This window comes from Pyrus communis, chromosome 8 (assembly GCF_041283825.1).
Source record: "Pyrus communis isolate YQ-2024b chromosome 8, ASM4128382v1, whole genome shotgun sequence".
Taxonomy (NCBI): domain Eukaryota; kingdom Viridiplantae; phylum Streptophyta; class Magnoliopsida; order Rosales; family Rosaceae; genus Pyrus; species Pyrus communis.
This window is the reverse complement of record NC_142572.1, coordinates 8198118-8213072: the sequence shown is the minus strand read 5'-3', so window position 1 is coordinate 8213072 and position 14955 is coordinate 8198118. Positions and strand designations below refer to the sequence as shown.

The window sequence follows — 14955 nt, the reverse complement described above, 5'->3', positions numbered from 1 at the left end:
GTCTTTCCTAAAAATCCTTCCTATGTCCCAATTTCCTTACGATTTTGTTGACCTTAAAAACTACCAAGCCTACGTGGTGAGCAGACTAAGTAACTAAAAGCTAATTACGTCCTTCTTGTGGTTGATGCGGGCGTGCCAACTTGCCACTAAGGTGAATTGGGCGAGTAAGATAGTGATGGTGGTGGTGGTGTCAAATCGCATTGTGGACTTCCATGATTACAGTCGATGCTAATCTTGCTACGAAGTTCAATAAGTAATTCGACTTTCGTTGTGCTGAACAAGGGGTAACCTGGGAACACCTCACTTCGCCAAAGCTGGTAAAATGACCTCTTAAGACGAAAGAATAGAGAATTCCTCATCCACCAAGACTTGGATAAATAACCAACAAGGGTAGGAGAGTGTTGTTTAACCAAACTAAAGGTCTCCTAGGCCAAGCAGGTTCTATGACTCCAGTGTTGTTTAACCAAACTGAAGGTGTGTCGCCGTTGTTGACCTAGTGCTGTTTAACCAAACTGAATATTTGCCAACTGGGAGGGATTAATGAGCAGTTAGTGTTTTCTCAAGGTATGAGAGGGTTTCACGTAGAGTGTTGATTTATGTGTTGAGTTGAAGATCTCATTCTCGTTGCGATGCTTCTTCTATTTATAGATAAAGCCCTAAGGATGAACAAGTTTGCCAAGGCAAAGTCCTGCTAGGACTGAGCCACCTCTGCATCTCCCAAAATATTCCAATCCATCATTCCTTAGCTTAACCATGATCAGCTTCTCCATTCGAATCAGGGCTCTAAACCTAGTACCTTTCTAAACTTACTTCCTTCTTAGCTGATTAAGCATGAATTATGATCTCTTGAACAACCCTAACCTTATCAGAATCAATTGCCAATCCTTAACAGTTTTAGTCCATCTGGGACTCGGGCGAACCCTGCTCAAGTGTAACCTCTCTAAACTTAGTTTCGTAGTTTTTATTTATAAAACAGATTTTATATTTCAACATTAAAAATAAATAAAAAAGAATTTAAGTTTTAGTAATTTAAAATCTTAAAAATTACTAGTTACTTCATATTAGTTAAATTATATGTGTTTAACATTGACAAATTCCTTGTATTGTTGGCAGAGCATAGCCGCAACTCGTCTGGTACTTTTCCATGGTCAGAGATGGGTAGGTAGGCTCAGGTCCTCAATCAAGAAGTGGGTGAAGCCTAGTAAGAGATGGATTAAAGACAACTTTGACAGGGCATGGGAGGAGAGATTGAAGAATGGTGGCTTTGGGGTGATTCTTCATAACAGTGATAGGGGTTTCTTAGTGACGGTGGCTGGTTGAACTCGGGGTGTGGTTTCAAGTTTAGGGTGATTTTTCTATGACCCTTGCAGCGATGGCACCAAGAGGAGATGATATGTCAATGTTAGGGCCGATTGTTGATGTCCTTCAGGACTGCATTCAAGTATTTCCTCTGAAACGATTGAGCCATGTACGACGAGACACAAACCATGTAGGACATAGGCTAGCTTGGGTTGGGCTAGGTTAGCCACTGGAGGCGCAATGGTGGGAGCATCCACCTGGTATTCTCACTAACGTGCTCATGCACGATAGTTCTTTGTGATGTCTTTAGGTTTCTACTGTTAGTGCTTTTGTTGAGGATAATAAACTCTAAGCTTGTAAGTGCGGAATACTCTTTTTTCCTTTGACTTAGTTGAAATCCTCGACAAGATTTTTATTGAGACCCAGTTATGCAATCTATCCTCATCTTGGTTTGTGAATTTTTTACTTTTTCAATGAATATCGTACTTACTTTAAAAAAAATTATATCAAATTAAGGAAGAACAAAATTTAGTATTTTATATGTTTCACCATATTTGGCCTCTTCCTTTATATATTGAGATAAAAGATGCAATAACGACTACCACTTTTCCTTTTCCCACAATAACTAAACTCACCAAGGAAAAAAAGACATTTTACTTCTGCTAGACATGCTCATTTGGATGTTTAATGTTATAAAAAGAAATTACGTAATTATTGTGATTACCGTTGAATGCGAAGGGAATATGGCATGATGATAAGTCAGGTATGGAAAATATTATTGTGGATTACTTCACACAATTGTTTGATTCGCAGTGATGAATGAAATGATAGAAGTTCTTGATGCCATTAGGACATGAACGATGAACTTCTTTTGCCATTTAAAGATGATGAAATAAAGTTTGCTCTCTTTCAAATGCATCCTACAAAAGCTTCATAACCGGATGGTATGACCTGTTAACTTGTATAGTTTCCTATAATTTAGGATTTCGTAGTTTAGGATGGATCCCGTGTAATCTGTTTGAAATCTCTTTGTAATCTTCTGTAATTATTCTTCACTATTTCGTTAGGATTAATATTGTATATTATACCTCTTTCTCAGAAGAATAAACTTATCATTCAAAGCATTCTCTTCTTGGCACTAGAGCCATGTCGAAGAAAAAAAAACCCTAGCTGCAATAGCACTGCTGTGGGTCAGCCATGTTTGGTGCTCTGTCCTTGATTAGCATGTGACTATTGTTGTTGTTGTCCCTTGACTAGCAAGTGACTATTGTCATTGCTATCCCTCGATCAGTGGGCGACTGTTGTCGTTGCTACTCTATCTGTATTTGAAACGAACAGCGAGCAAACGTGTCGTTGCTACTAAATTTCTATGAGACCAATCTCAATTAGAAACTCAAAACATGTTGCTTGCCACTGCTCAACCCTAAGCTTTGCACGAAACAGACCACTAGAACCCATGGACGCACCTGCACCAACTCACCACTGTAGTTAAACTGTTATGCCTAGATTGGTTCAAATCGTCATAAGGTTGAACCCACTGTCTGCAATGTGAACTCGCACCCATTGCAATTTTTTTTTCTCTGCATCTAGTGGCGAAGCCAGGATTTGCCTTAGGGAGAGGTGAAATTCAAAAGAGTGCAAGGTTCAATCGAAGCGGTTACTTTCACATTGGAGAGTGCAAAGTTTTGAGTCAATATTCATAGTAGAAAATAGTCTCTTCACCATAGCGGTTGTAAGCAATAATATAAAAGCCAATGTAAGAATCTTAAATTTGCTAGTATTAGATCCTAAATAATGTTAGGCGCTAGTCAAACAATGGACTGGAACTTAGTAGCTAGGTGCCTAGGTGAGATCTAGGCAGTTTTTAAAAAGTAACATAATATTTATAAATAATGTGAGAGTTTAAGATAAATACGGTGTGAGTCTTAAAAGAGAGAATAAAAGTACATACAAGAATATAAAATATAAAAAATAAAAAAAAAAGGAGAGAAATGGGTTAATAAACCACAAAAAAAAGGTGGGGTCAGAAGAGAAAAAAAATGGAAGGGGGAAATGGGTAAACAAACAAATGGTGCAGAAAGATAAAGACCGGAAGAGAAGTGGTGGGTTAGCACAATATTTTAAGAGAGAAAAAAAGTGAACAAACGGTCAGCAGGATAATACTTGGGTAAAGTGTCAATACCCAATTTTTACTGACTTAGGTGGCCCAATAATTGTCCAACACCTATCTTTAAAACTCACACCCAAATTGAACAGCCAGTATCCAATTTACTCACCTTATTAAGTACCCAATAAAAATATAATAATGTCTTCTACCGCACACTTGTTATATTAGTAACAAAACACCCTTTCACCTTAAACAATAAACCAAACACTCATCTTCTTCTTCCTAGATGCAGACCTTCCACATTCCACATACTTTCAAGGAGCCTCACCAATCACCACCCATTACCCACTCCTATCTCCCCTCCAACCTTTGTCCTCCGTTGATCACACCTCCACACCGCAATCCATCCTCCAATGGTCAAGCCAACCCCAGACCTCTAATATCTCTCCTCCATCTTCACTTTTCCTCTGCAACACTGATAAAAACCAAACACATATCTGCTTCCTCTTTTCCCTATGCCAACCGCTCCGTCAATCCCAACCTCATCGCTCGAACGTCTCTTCTCCGTCTTCATCATTCCTCTGCAAATCCAACCAAACTTTTGCCCTTCCTCTACAAATTCGACCAAGATAGTGCACCAGCGAAAACCAATTTTTACAGGTGCTATGAATTCTGACAAGAGCGGAGGTGTTGAACCAGCACTCCTAGACGTGTTTTCCGACGAGGGGAGGAGTGGCTGCCACTCCTCGCCCTCACGTAGCTTCGCCACTATCTGCATCATTCATCAGAGATAAACATATTGAAAGCTGACCCCAAAAAAAGAAAAAAGTAAAAAAAAAAAAAAAGAAAAAGAAAAGTAAATCGGTTTGTTCTTTTGTTTTGGGCCATTGTTTTAAGGCTTACATAGTTTTTTTGTTGGGCTTGACTTGTTTGGGAGTTTAGCCATTGTCTATTTCAACCTAAAGCAATGGCAATGCGAGTTCATACCCTTTCGAATTGATCTGATCGAACTGAACAGGGGAGTAAGATCAATAGTGGCCGGTCTAATGCTCTTGGAGATTCCTCCTATCGTTCGCTTAGCAAATGTCCTCACTGCAGCCTGAGAAGACATTCAACAAATCAATGTTTCGAGCTTATTGGCTATCCTAATAATTAGGACAAGACTTGTGATCCCCACTGTAATAAGTCGCGTGCATTGTTTGCCGAAACTAAGGTAGATTCTGAACAAGAAAGTAATGATTTGCAAGGCTTTAAAAGTTTCTGCATTTGTTACGAATAATACATGGATAATTGATTCTGGTGCTACTGAACATATGAATTGTGATTCTAAACAGGTACAGATCCTAAAACCATCCCCCAAAATTGTCGTGAGTGTTACCAATGGTAATGTTACACTGAATCTTGATTATGTACTCGTTGTTCATTCTCTTGACTATAAGTTGTTATCTGTTGCTCAAAAAAATGCCATTGTACATTGTCTTGTGATTTTTTAGCCTTCTTTTTGTACTCTTAAGGACATTCGGACTCGCAAGACGATTGGTTATGATATTAAGAAGGGAAAGCTCTGCTACTTGAAACTCACATCGAACAGTACCCAAATGTACCCGAATGTTGACTTAAGCTCTTGCAGTGGAAGCAATTCAAGGGGAGAGGAATAAAGCTTTAAAGATTTGATCGTGGCATCGTCGACTTGGACATGCTTCATTCGGCTATATGTGGAGGTTGTTTCCTAGCCTATTTGTTAAGCATGATATTTCTAGCTTTAAATGTGGAGTTTGTGAACTGGCTAAAAGTCATCGTACTTTGTTTCTGCCTAGTTTGAATAAAAGTTCACTCCTGTTATGTGATGTGATAAAACTTAACACACAAATTAAAACCCTTTTTTTTTTTATAGTTGTAGTATGTGAAAGTAGGGATTGTTCTAGGTCGGGGATTAGAAGGGCTGTTAATCTACACAAATTAGACTCAAAAATAGAAAACTAGACTCAAACAACTCAGAACAAGCTAAACTGACTCAAATAACACATAATTAAGTTAAATTGACTTAAAACATGAACTAGAGAGAAGTTAGGACGAAAATTAAACTAAAAAGACTCAGAATACTAAATGGGGATAGTTTTGGCAAATTTAAGATTTAAAACAACAAACTTGCAAAAACAAACTAAAGTTGGTACGAAATTTGGGTGAATTAAAGGGGTGAAAGGCTAGTTAGAGGGTCCTTCTCCACACATGACACATATGCATATAAATCGATTTCCAGTTATTATTCCTATAAACCATGAATGACAATGCCCCAAATTAACTGTGAATTGCACAAATTAACTCTCAGATTTTCCTAATTTCATTGAATTGAACTCAGTGACGCAATCAAATTATTCTTATCAAGTTCCCTATATGAACTGCATAATAGAGATACATATCAAAGATCATTAAGTTTTATGAAAATCATAAGCATTGACAAGACATTTGTAACTATGAACTGCATGATACTCCTGCCATGGATTTACTTAACACAATCATGACTAGTGACTTCCACTACTTATAAATATAAGTTCATAACAATTAGGCAAAATTCCCTTATATTTTAGCATCAGATTCATGCATGCAAACTAAGTATGCATCCTTAACCAACATACAAGAATAAGTTATCAATCAAACAGATAAGTAAATCGCATTCATGTTTTACAAAACAATAACTGGAGGAAATCAATTCATATCACATATATGTTCATGGCTTTGAATTCACCTCTAACTAAAATGAAATTAGTTCCACATGTTTGCAATTAAACAAAACCAATCTAATTTAAACATAGAACTAAATCTAAGGATAGAAAGAACCAAGAAACGCTCCAGCACTGCAATGGTAGATTGCACAATCCTTGGATACAGGTCACGGCTCAAAGCTCCTTCTCTCCTTCCTTCCTTGTTGCGGCACAAAGTTATTTTTCTGATTTTCTCTCTAAGGCTCTCTGGTGGTTTTGTGCGGCATAAAACATGTATATATAGGGCTAGGGTTCACGCACCAATCCTTGAAGGACAAGGATAGGCACGGCACAAGTTCAGAAGGAAAAGGACTAGGGTTAGGTGCGGCATAAACTAAGGTTTCTAGAATGGGGTTGTGGCATAGAAAGGATAATGCTTCTAGAACCAGATATTTAGGTGTTCTAATGTGAAATTGATTCCTCTTTGCATCTGGAATTAAGGTGGGATAAGATTAGGTTAGGATAAGATAAGATAAGGTTTAGATAATGTTCCTTCCTTTTAGATGATTCCTTCTCTTCAATGTCTTGAATCAATTCTTCTAGATGTTAAGCATATTCCTAGCCTCTTTTGATCTTCAAAAACGTCCATCCACCTTGCTCCATACTTATGCTATCCATTCCAAGCCCAAAACTGCTCTAAAATGTTCCAAAGTGCCTTTTCTTGCCAACTTTGCCATTTGGACCTACAAACACACGAAAATGGCTTAAAACACTCTAATAAATAGAAACTAACTAAGTAAATGCAAGGAAATAGGCTAACAAAGTCGCATAAATATGCTCCTATCATTATGATGATTTATTCTAATGTTTGGGGACCATTTAAAACTGCTACACTTGGTGGTGCTCATTCGTTTGTTACTTTTATTGATGATTGCACACATATGACTTGGGTTTGTTTGATGAAGTTCAAAAGTGAAGTTACTTTTTTGTTTTAGCAGTTTTACAAAATGGTACAAGTATAATATAAGTCACAAATACAGGTTATCAGGAGTGACACTGTCAGCGAATATGTAAACTCTGAATTTCGTGCCTTTCTTGATCATTGTGGTATTTTTTATCAGACTACATGTCCATACACTCAACAACAAAATGGGATTGTTGATTGCAAGAACCATCAGCTTCTAGATGTTGTTCGTGCTTCTTTGCACAAGGCGTGTCTCCCATTATCCTTTTGGGGAGAAGCTTTCACCTCAGCTGCGTATCTTATTCATCACGTTCCATCACAATCAATCAATTTTTAGACATTGCTACAAGTTCTCTCCTCATATGCTAATGCTCATGCAGTTCCCAATCTTCCACTTCACATGTTTGGTTGTGTGGTCTTCGTTTATCTATATAAATAGCAAAGAAGTAAGCTAAAACTGTGGGCCTTACGATGTGTGTTTATAGGGTACGCCTCAAATAAAAAAAGGTATCGCTATTATCATTGTCTGAAGAAAAAGTTGTTAGTCATTATGGATGTTGCGTTTCATGAGAATGATATGTTTTGCCAATCCCAAGTCTTCACTTTAGGGGGAGAATCAGATAGAAGTTGAAACTCTTGATTATACTATTCCAAATACAAATAGTGTGAATGATTTGGATTTAAGTGGTAATGTCTTGGAAATAAGTGGTCATCATTCACACGAAAACAATGATGTGAATGAATTGGAACTAAGTGGTAATGTCTTGGAGAAAAGTGGTGATCATTCACATGGAAACAATGTTGAAAACCTTGAAAGGGATGAGTTAACATCGCCAGATAACTCACTGCCTGACAACTCAGTGCCAGTTTCCTCACCATTGGACAACCATGTGTTGCTAGCTACCTCAGAGTCGATCTCGCCACACTTGAGAGTCCCAGTAACCATAATCAATCATCTTTTATCCCGAGTGCACCACCACAACTTCGTCTCCCTGACCATGTCAACAAAGGTATTCCTAAACTTATGAAGCTGACCAAAAATGCAAAACATGGTAACAAGTTCAATTATCTATTGTGTCTAATCCTAACAATGTGCAGGAGGCTTTAACTGATCCACGTTGGCAAGCAGCAATGAATAAAGAGTTGAAATCTTTGAAGAAGAGTGTTACCTAGGAGATCACAAACTTGACAGTTGACAAGAAACCTGTGGGATGCAAATGGGTCTATACAGTGAAGTACAAAGCTGGTGGGACAGTGGATCGCTTCAAGGCAAGACTGGTACCAAAAGGATACACTCAAAAATATGGAATTGACTATACATATACATTTTCCTCTGTGGCCAAGATCAATATAGTCCGTGTTTTCTTGTCCTTGGCAGCAAATCTTAATTGGCCCTTAGAACAATTCGATGTGAAGAATGCCCTCTTGCATGGAGATTTGACAGAAGAGATTTACATGAAACTCCCACCAAGGAGTAACATTCCATATATGCATAGACAAAAGGTGTGTAGGCTTCGAAAAACATTGTATGGTTTGAAGCAGTCCCCAAGAGCGTGGTCAAGGAGATTTACCAAGTCTATGAGAGCATTTGGATATAAGCAGAGTAACTGTGATCACATGTTCTTGAAACGTCAGAGCGGAAAACTTACAACATTCATTGTATATATAGATGACATGGCAGTTACCGGTAATTAGCTGGATGAGCGTGTAGCCTTACAGAAATATTTATCTACATAATTCGAGATAAAAGATTTTGGGTATTAGAAATATTTTCTTGGGATTAAGGTATTAAGGAACAAGTCAGGAATCTTCCTGTCACAGAGAAAGTATATTCTTGACTTGTTAAAAGAAATTGGCATGTCAGTGTGCAAACCTGTGACTACTCCCTTAGTAGAAGGAATGAAGCTAAATATTGATCTAAACTAGGTACCGGTCGATAAAGGGAAGTACTAGTGGTTAGTGGGAAGATTAATGTATTTGGCACATACTAGACCAAACTTTGCTTATGCCTTGAGTGTCATTAGTCAATACATGCATAATCCAGGAGAACAACACATGAATGCAGTTATGAGAATATTGAGTTATTTGAAAAGTAGGTCCAAGGAAAGGGATTTTATTTAAGAAGAATGATCATTTTAGAATTGAAGGTTATATGAATGCTGACTGGGCCGGTTTTAGTGATGATAGGCGCTCAACATCAGGTTACTTCACCTTTATTGATGGAAATTTAGGTACTTGGAGAAGCAAGAAGCAGGGTGTAGTAGCAAGGTCGAGTGCAGAAGTATAGCCGTTGGTATTTTTGAGATTTTATAGCTTAAACTACTATTACATGATTTGGACGTCAAACATAATCAACCGATGATGTTGTCTTGTGATAATAAAGTTGCTAGTGATATTGCTCATAATCCGGTGCAACATGATAGCACTAAGCATGTATGAGTTGACTTCCTCAACCCTACATAATGCCGAATCCACTTGAGTGTTTACACATTCAAGGGAGAGTGTTATAAACTTCTTATTTAAGTGTGATTGTGTAAATTTTAGATTAGATTTGATTCTAATTATTCTTCTCTATTAGGACTTGTGTTCCTTGGAATAAAAGGATTTCTTCCCTACCTTATTACTATAAATCAAGGCAGTGCGTAGGAGAAATAACACATTCTTTACAAAACCCGACAAACACATCTCTCTCACAATATTTTCTCTATGTCGCCGGCCCCCTCTCACTGTGAGTTAAATATAGGCCAAAACAATAACAATATTATTAAAGAAAATAACAATATTATTCCCATTTTAAATTTAAAAAATAATTAATCCATAAACTACGAATGCCTTCTTGCCGTTAATGTCCACGTCAGCACAGAGAAATCTGTTCACAGGAAGAGAGCTCGCAGACGCCGCGGAGTCTATTTACTCTGCAATTCATTCATCTCGGCTTTCTTCTTTCCGGACACGGCCACTATCTGGTTCCTGATACGGCGTCGTATCCGGTCGAAATCCCAGCTCCAACTGCCACTGTTGGCGGTTAAACTCCCCCGAATCAGGCGGGATACGCTCTTCGCCATCCCACTTATCCACATCTGTCTTTCCTCTGGCCACAACTGTAATTTCAAAACAGTCGAATTTTCAGAAAAGTCTCCGCCACCGTCACGGCCACCGTCTCAGCCGTTGTTTCCAGCGTCTCGGATGGAGAAATCGAATATTTTCAGAGGCAGTTACCTCAACGGAGCTTACCATCCTTCCTTCTCCTCTTCTTCTTCTCGCGCCGATGTCAATTACAGGTCCCATCTCTCTCTCTAAGATCAGTCTTTTTGTTTTTTTATCAATTGGAATTTTTATATTTATTTGATAGATCGAAATAAAAATTGAATCTTTGATATCTGGGTGGATTTAATATATTTTAATTAATTAATGGAGAAGGAGTGAAAAATTGAAAGAATTGGCAGGATTTGTTTTGTGTTTAAGGAAATTCTTTGGATTAAACAAATAAGGAAATATTTTTTGAGATCTGTGAAAAGGGTCCTCAACAAAACTGCCAAAAATGGTGTTAAATTTCAGTTCTTTGATCATTCTTGCAGTTTTTGATATTTCAATTTCAGTTCCTTGAGATTGCAATTGTTTAGTTTTGTATCTTGTAGGAAACAGTGGAGTGCATTTTTGCTCACTCACGACGGATAACCACTTGATCGATTGTTATTAGATGAGCGTGATTTAATCTATGCATTACATAAATCTCAAAATTTAAACTCATCTGAACGATAATCAATATAATGGTGATGCGTAAGTGGTGAGCAAGAATATTTTCGCACTTCTCTTCAAGCCTCGACACTCCAAACTGAATATTCTATAATTTTATCTACATTTGCGGGAGGAGTGTAGGAAATTAACATAGCAGTGTTAAATTACTGACCGACGTTTATCATTTAGTAACACTAGTTGAAGTATTGTCCCAGTGGATTAGGATAGTTTTAATTGTGAAAGGAGCATAAATATTCAAATCTCTCCTACTCTCCAAACTCTCAGTCATTTCAATTTAATTGTCCTTAAATTCTTAATATAAGGCCAATTTACAGAACATTTAACATGAACATTGGTTTTTCATGCAGCTGTGGTTCTTGTGGGTATGAGCTAAACCTAAGTTCCAGCAACCGGAACACTTCTACGATTGGCTCTAATAAGTACGGAAAATCTATAAAGCGAGGGATCATATCATTCTTTAACATCGATGAGAGCAGATTTACTCAGGTTGATGAACTTAAATGTAAACCCCATTTCTCTAAGCGTTCTTGGGGTTTGTTCAGCCGAAGAACTAAACTTCTTTGTCGCAAGTGTGGTAACCATATAGGAAATGCTTATGATGAGTACACTTCATCGTCTTACCCGCTTGTGTTAGATGAATCAGATTCATCCGCAGGTCATGAAGTTACCAAATGCAGAAAATTTGATGTTAGAATTCGCGCTTTGCAACCTTCAAATTCTGAAGAATTTGGCCCTTCAATTTTGGAATGAAATTACTGAGCAAGCATTCTCGCATGAGGTTATACTCTGTACAGATTGTATCGTTGTTGTGTTTTACCCCTTTTATTAGAATGTTACTTTGCGTATAAAAGTTTGATCAGCATTGAAGGAATTGTGGTGTGGAATTTTTGAAGTGCTTTGAATGATTGAGGAAAGTTTGTTACAAGTTTAGAACATAGCATTGCTAGTTTCTTCAATTTGTTGGAGTTATATATATAATGTACTACTCATGACTCTTGTCCGTCATTTTTTGGGTGAGTTTTTGTGGGGGTGCCTTATCAGGCAGCTCTCTCACGGTAGGGTGAGACATGAGAGAATTGCCTAGGGCAAACTTACTCGAGAATTCTCCTATCTGGCGTTTCTTGTATTCATAGAAAACAAACTAAACAATAATAATACATTATACAAATCTACATAGAACAAAATGGCATCCAAAGATTTTAGTTATTTGATATCGGAAGATTCGGGACATGGGTGTTAAGAATCAAGATACCATTATCTTACCTTCGAAAATGCATTTCTACAAAAGAGAGGCAAGAATTCACAAATCAATAATATTTAGTACAGTCACTCAGTACCATTATCTGGTGGTATTCTTCTTCACTTGTAAGTGAAAAGTTTTAAATTCAAATCATTCGATACCAAATTAGGTTGTTCATTGTGTAGTTAGCTGAACTCTTCCTCCCCTTAGTATAAAATATATCGTTGTACTAAAAATAAAAAATAAATAACAATTTAGTGTGAATAAACCTTTTCTTTTATACTTTTAATAAGTTATTTATGCGAGTATGTAATTTGTAAGGAGGAATGTACCCTCAATTTGAAGGGGCTAAACAATATTCTTCTACAAATGCAAAATTTGAGTATTGGCTTTCTGATGTGGTTCAATAAAAAGATGTGACATATAACATATTCTTTATTTATTAATGCCCATAAAAATTTGTAAGGAGGAATGTCTCCTCAATTTGAAGGGGCTAAACAATATTCTTCTACAAATGCAAAATTTGAGTATTGGCTTTCTGATGTGGTTCAATAAAAAGATGTGACATATAACATATTCTTTATTTATTAAAGCCCATAAAAAATTTAAATTTATCATGTCTATTATTTTATAAATTAATTAAACATGTGTTAATAAATTATTGAGCTAGATCGTAAAGTCAATATAACGATTAGGCTTGGTAAATGAGTCATGTCTGTCATGTTCATATCATTTTCATATAACACCTGTTATCTTAACGGGTCGTGTCGTGTCACACTCATTATCTTAACAGGTCCTTAACAAGACCCGTTAAGAAAAATATAATTTTTTTCTTAAACTAAGGTTCGTAAAATTTTGCTCTACAACACCCATAGTTTCAAGAAAGAAAAACAAAACTATAAAATCTTCCTCATACCAATTTCATACCATATCCATTTCAATTTCAATTTCACATATCCATTTCAATTTCACATATCCAATTCAATTTCACCTATCTATACCCATTTCAAATTCACATATCCAATTAAATTTCAAAATCCAATTCACATATCCACAAATTACAATCCAATTCAAATTTACTTTCAATTTCACAATTCAATTAAAAACACCTTGCACTTGTGTGACAGCCCATCCCAGGAATTTTATAAACGTACGCGTGAAAAGACGATTTTACCCCTAGTTCGATTTCTTTACGTTTCGTGCCATGTTTTGGGTTTTGTTGGCATGTTTTTGGGCCACACACACCCTAACCTGCACCCACACCCTTTCCCTTGCCCTGTACCCCTATCCCGAGTTCCCTTTCCCTTCCCATTTTCCATACAACGTACGGACATACACTCAAACCTATCAAACCTCCACAGATCGAAGAATCCAAGCACATATTCATGCTCGTGAGGCTTGTAGGAGTCCAACCATACCCATTTCAGGTAAGAACACCTTCGTTTTCACGTCGAACTCACGATGCCCGATTTTGATATTGTTCATGCACACGTGATTTCTCACGTTTTAGGGAATTTCAAGCTTGTAGGAAGCTTGGTGAGGTCCCTAGGAGGCTCGGAGTGGTTCGTTTGAAGGTTTTGGACGTCGAGATCACTAGTTTCGAAGTTGGTCGGAGTTGGGTTGATTTTGCAGGTGAGATTTCGTGAATTTTAGCCCTTGAAAGTAGTATGATTGTGTTCCTCTAGTTCTAAGCTTCAATTTGGTACCAATTTTGTGAAATTTGGGTGAAAAACGAAGAAGATATCAAAGTTTGAAAATTTCCCAGTTTTCCGGCGCCGGAGAAGACGACGGAATATTCCGTCAAATCTGACGGAATATTCCTGACGCCGTTGACGAAAACCGTTATAGATAACGGAATATTCCTAACGCTGTCAGTTGATGCCGTCAGCGTGCCAGGCACGTGCCTGCCCGTGGCCGGCGCGTGTGGCCGTGCCTTAGCCGGCACGTGAGGGCGCGAGCGGTGGTGAAAAATTATTTTAAAAATATGGGGATGTTCCTGAGGTTGAGTAGATCACGTTGGTGTATTCATACACCCCATTTGAGCATTGTATGAGAAGTTATTCATAAAGATTGGTTATGTGTTTTAAAATTGACGTTTTTGTAGTTGTTTCGCATATAGGTGATACCTATCTCGAGGACGAGCGTGGTCACTCGAGGCAGGGGGCTACGACCCTTCCACATACCAGTGAGTGGGCTTTTGGTTTTTCCGTATATACCTATATACTTATATTTTCCCAGAAATCGATTTAAACGTTATTTAGTTTTATGCCATATATTATATTGCCATTTGTTATGCATGATTAGTTGCATTTATATATGCATATTTGGTGCTGCGGACGCACAGGTAAGTGCCAAGTAATGGTTATTCATGTTTACATTCAGTAATGGTTTGAGATGCTTAGAGAGCTCATAACCTGCACCCCCGGTGTTAGTGCTTCCGCCCAGAGTAGGGCACAGTCTTTCACGTGATGTTCACCTCCCGCACCACATGCTCAGCTTGGATCCAAGTTAGGTGCACAGTCCTGTCGTACAGACCACTTTAGGTGGTTCCGACTCGTAGATGACCCGCGATTACTCGCCCAGTCTTCATGTGATCGTAGCACTTGAGGGTTTATATGTTACACCTAGGCTTGTCGTACAGACCACTATAGGTGGTTCCGACTCGTGTGCAGGTCTAGTTAGCGAGATTGAGATTTGAGCTCTAGATTCAGCCGTACAGGTCACGTTAGGTGACTCCGGCTGCCAGATTATATGTTATCGATATAATTTATACCTGAGCACTTGCATTTCATTCTGAGGTTTTGGCATGGCATATTGTTGAGCATGATTGGTATATATATACGTATGTCTATTTTCTGGGAAGTATACAGGTTTTACGGCGAGG

The 14955-nt window shown here is 37.8% G+C and overlaps 1 protein-coding gene across 1 annotated transcript; it reads left to right on the top strand.

Moving 5' to 3' along the window:
• The first annotated feature begins 9910 nt into the window (after window positions 1–9910).
• LOC137718607 (uncharacterized protein At4g08330, chloroplastic) lies at window positions 9911–11764 on the top strand. Its single transcript, XM_068458158.2, has 2 exons — window positions 9911–10353; window positions 11179–11764. The coding sequence occupies exons 1-2, from the start codon at window positions 10259–10261 to the stop codon at window positions 11579–11581; spliced, it is 498 nt and encodes a 165-aa protein (XP_068314259.1). The 5' UTR covers window positions 9911–10258; the 3' UTR covers window positions 11582–11764.
• Window positions 11765–14955: the final 3191 nt, after the last annotated feature.

Coding starts and splice junctions, on each gene's coding strand:
- LOC137718607 (XM_068458158.2), top strand. CDS start 10,259: ATGGAGAAATCGAATATTTTCAGAGGCAGTTACCTCAACGGAGCTTAC. Junction 10,354..11,178: donor CGCGCCGATGTCAATTACAG/GTCCCATCTCTC, acceptor TTTTTCATGCAG/CTGTGGTTCTTGTGGGTATG.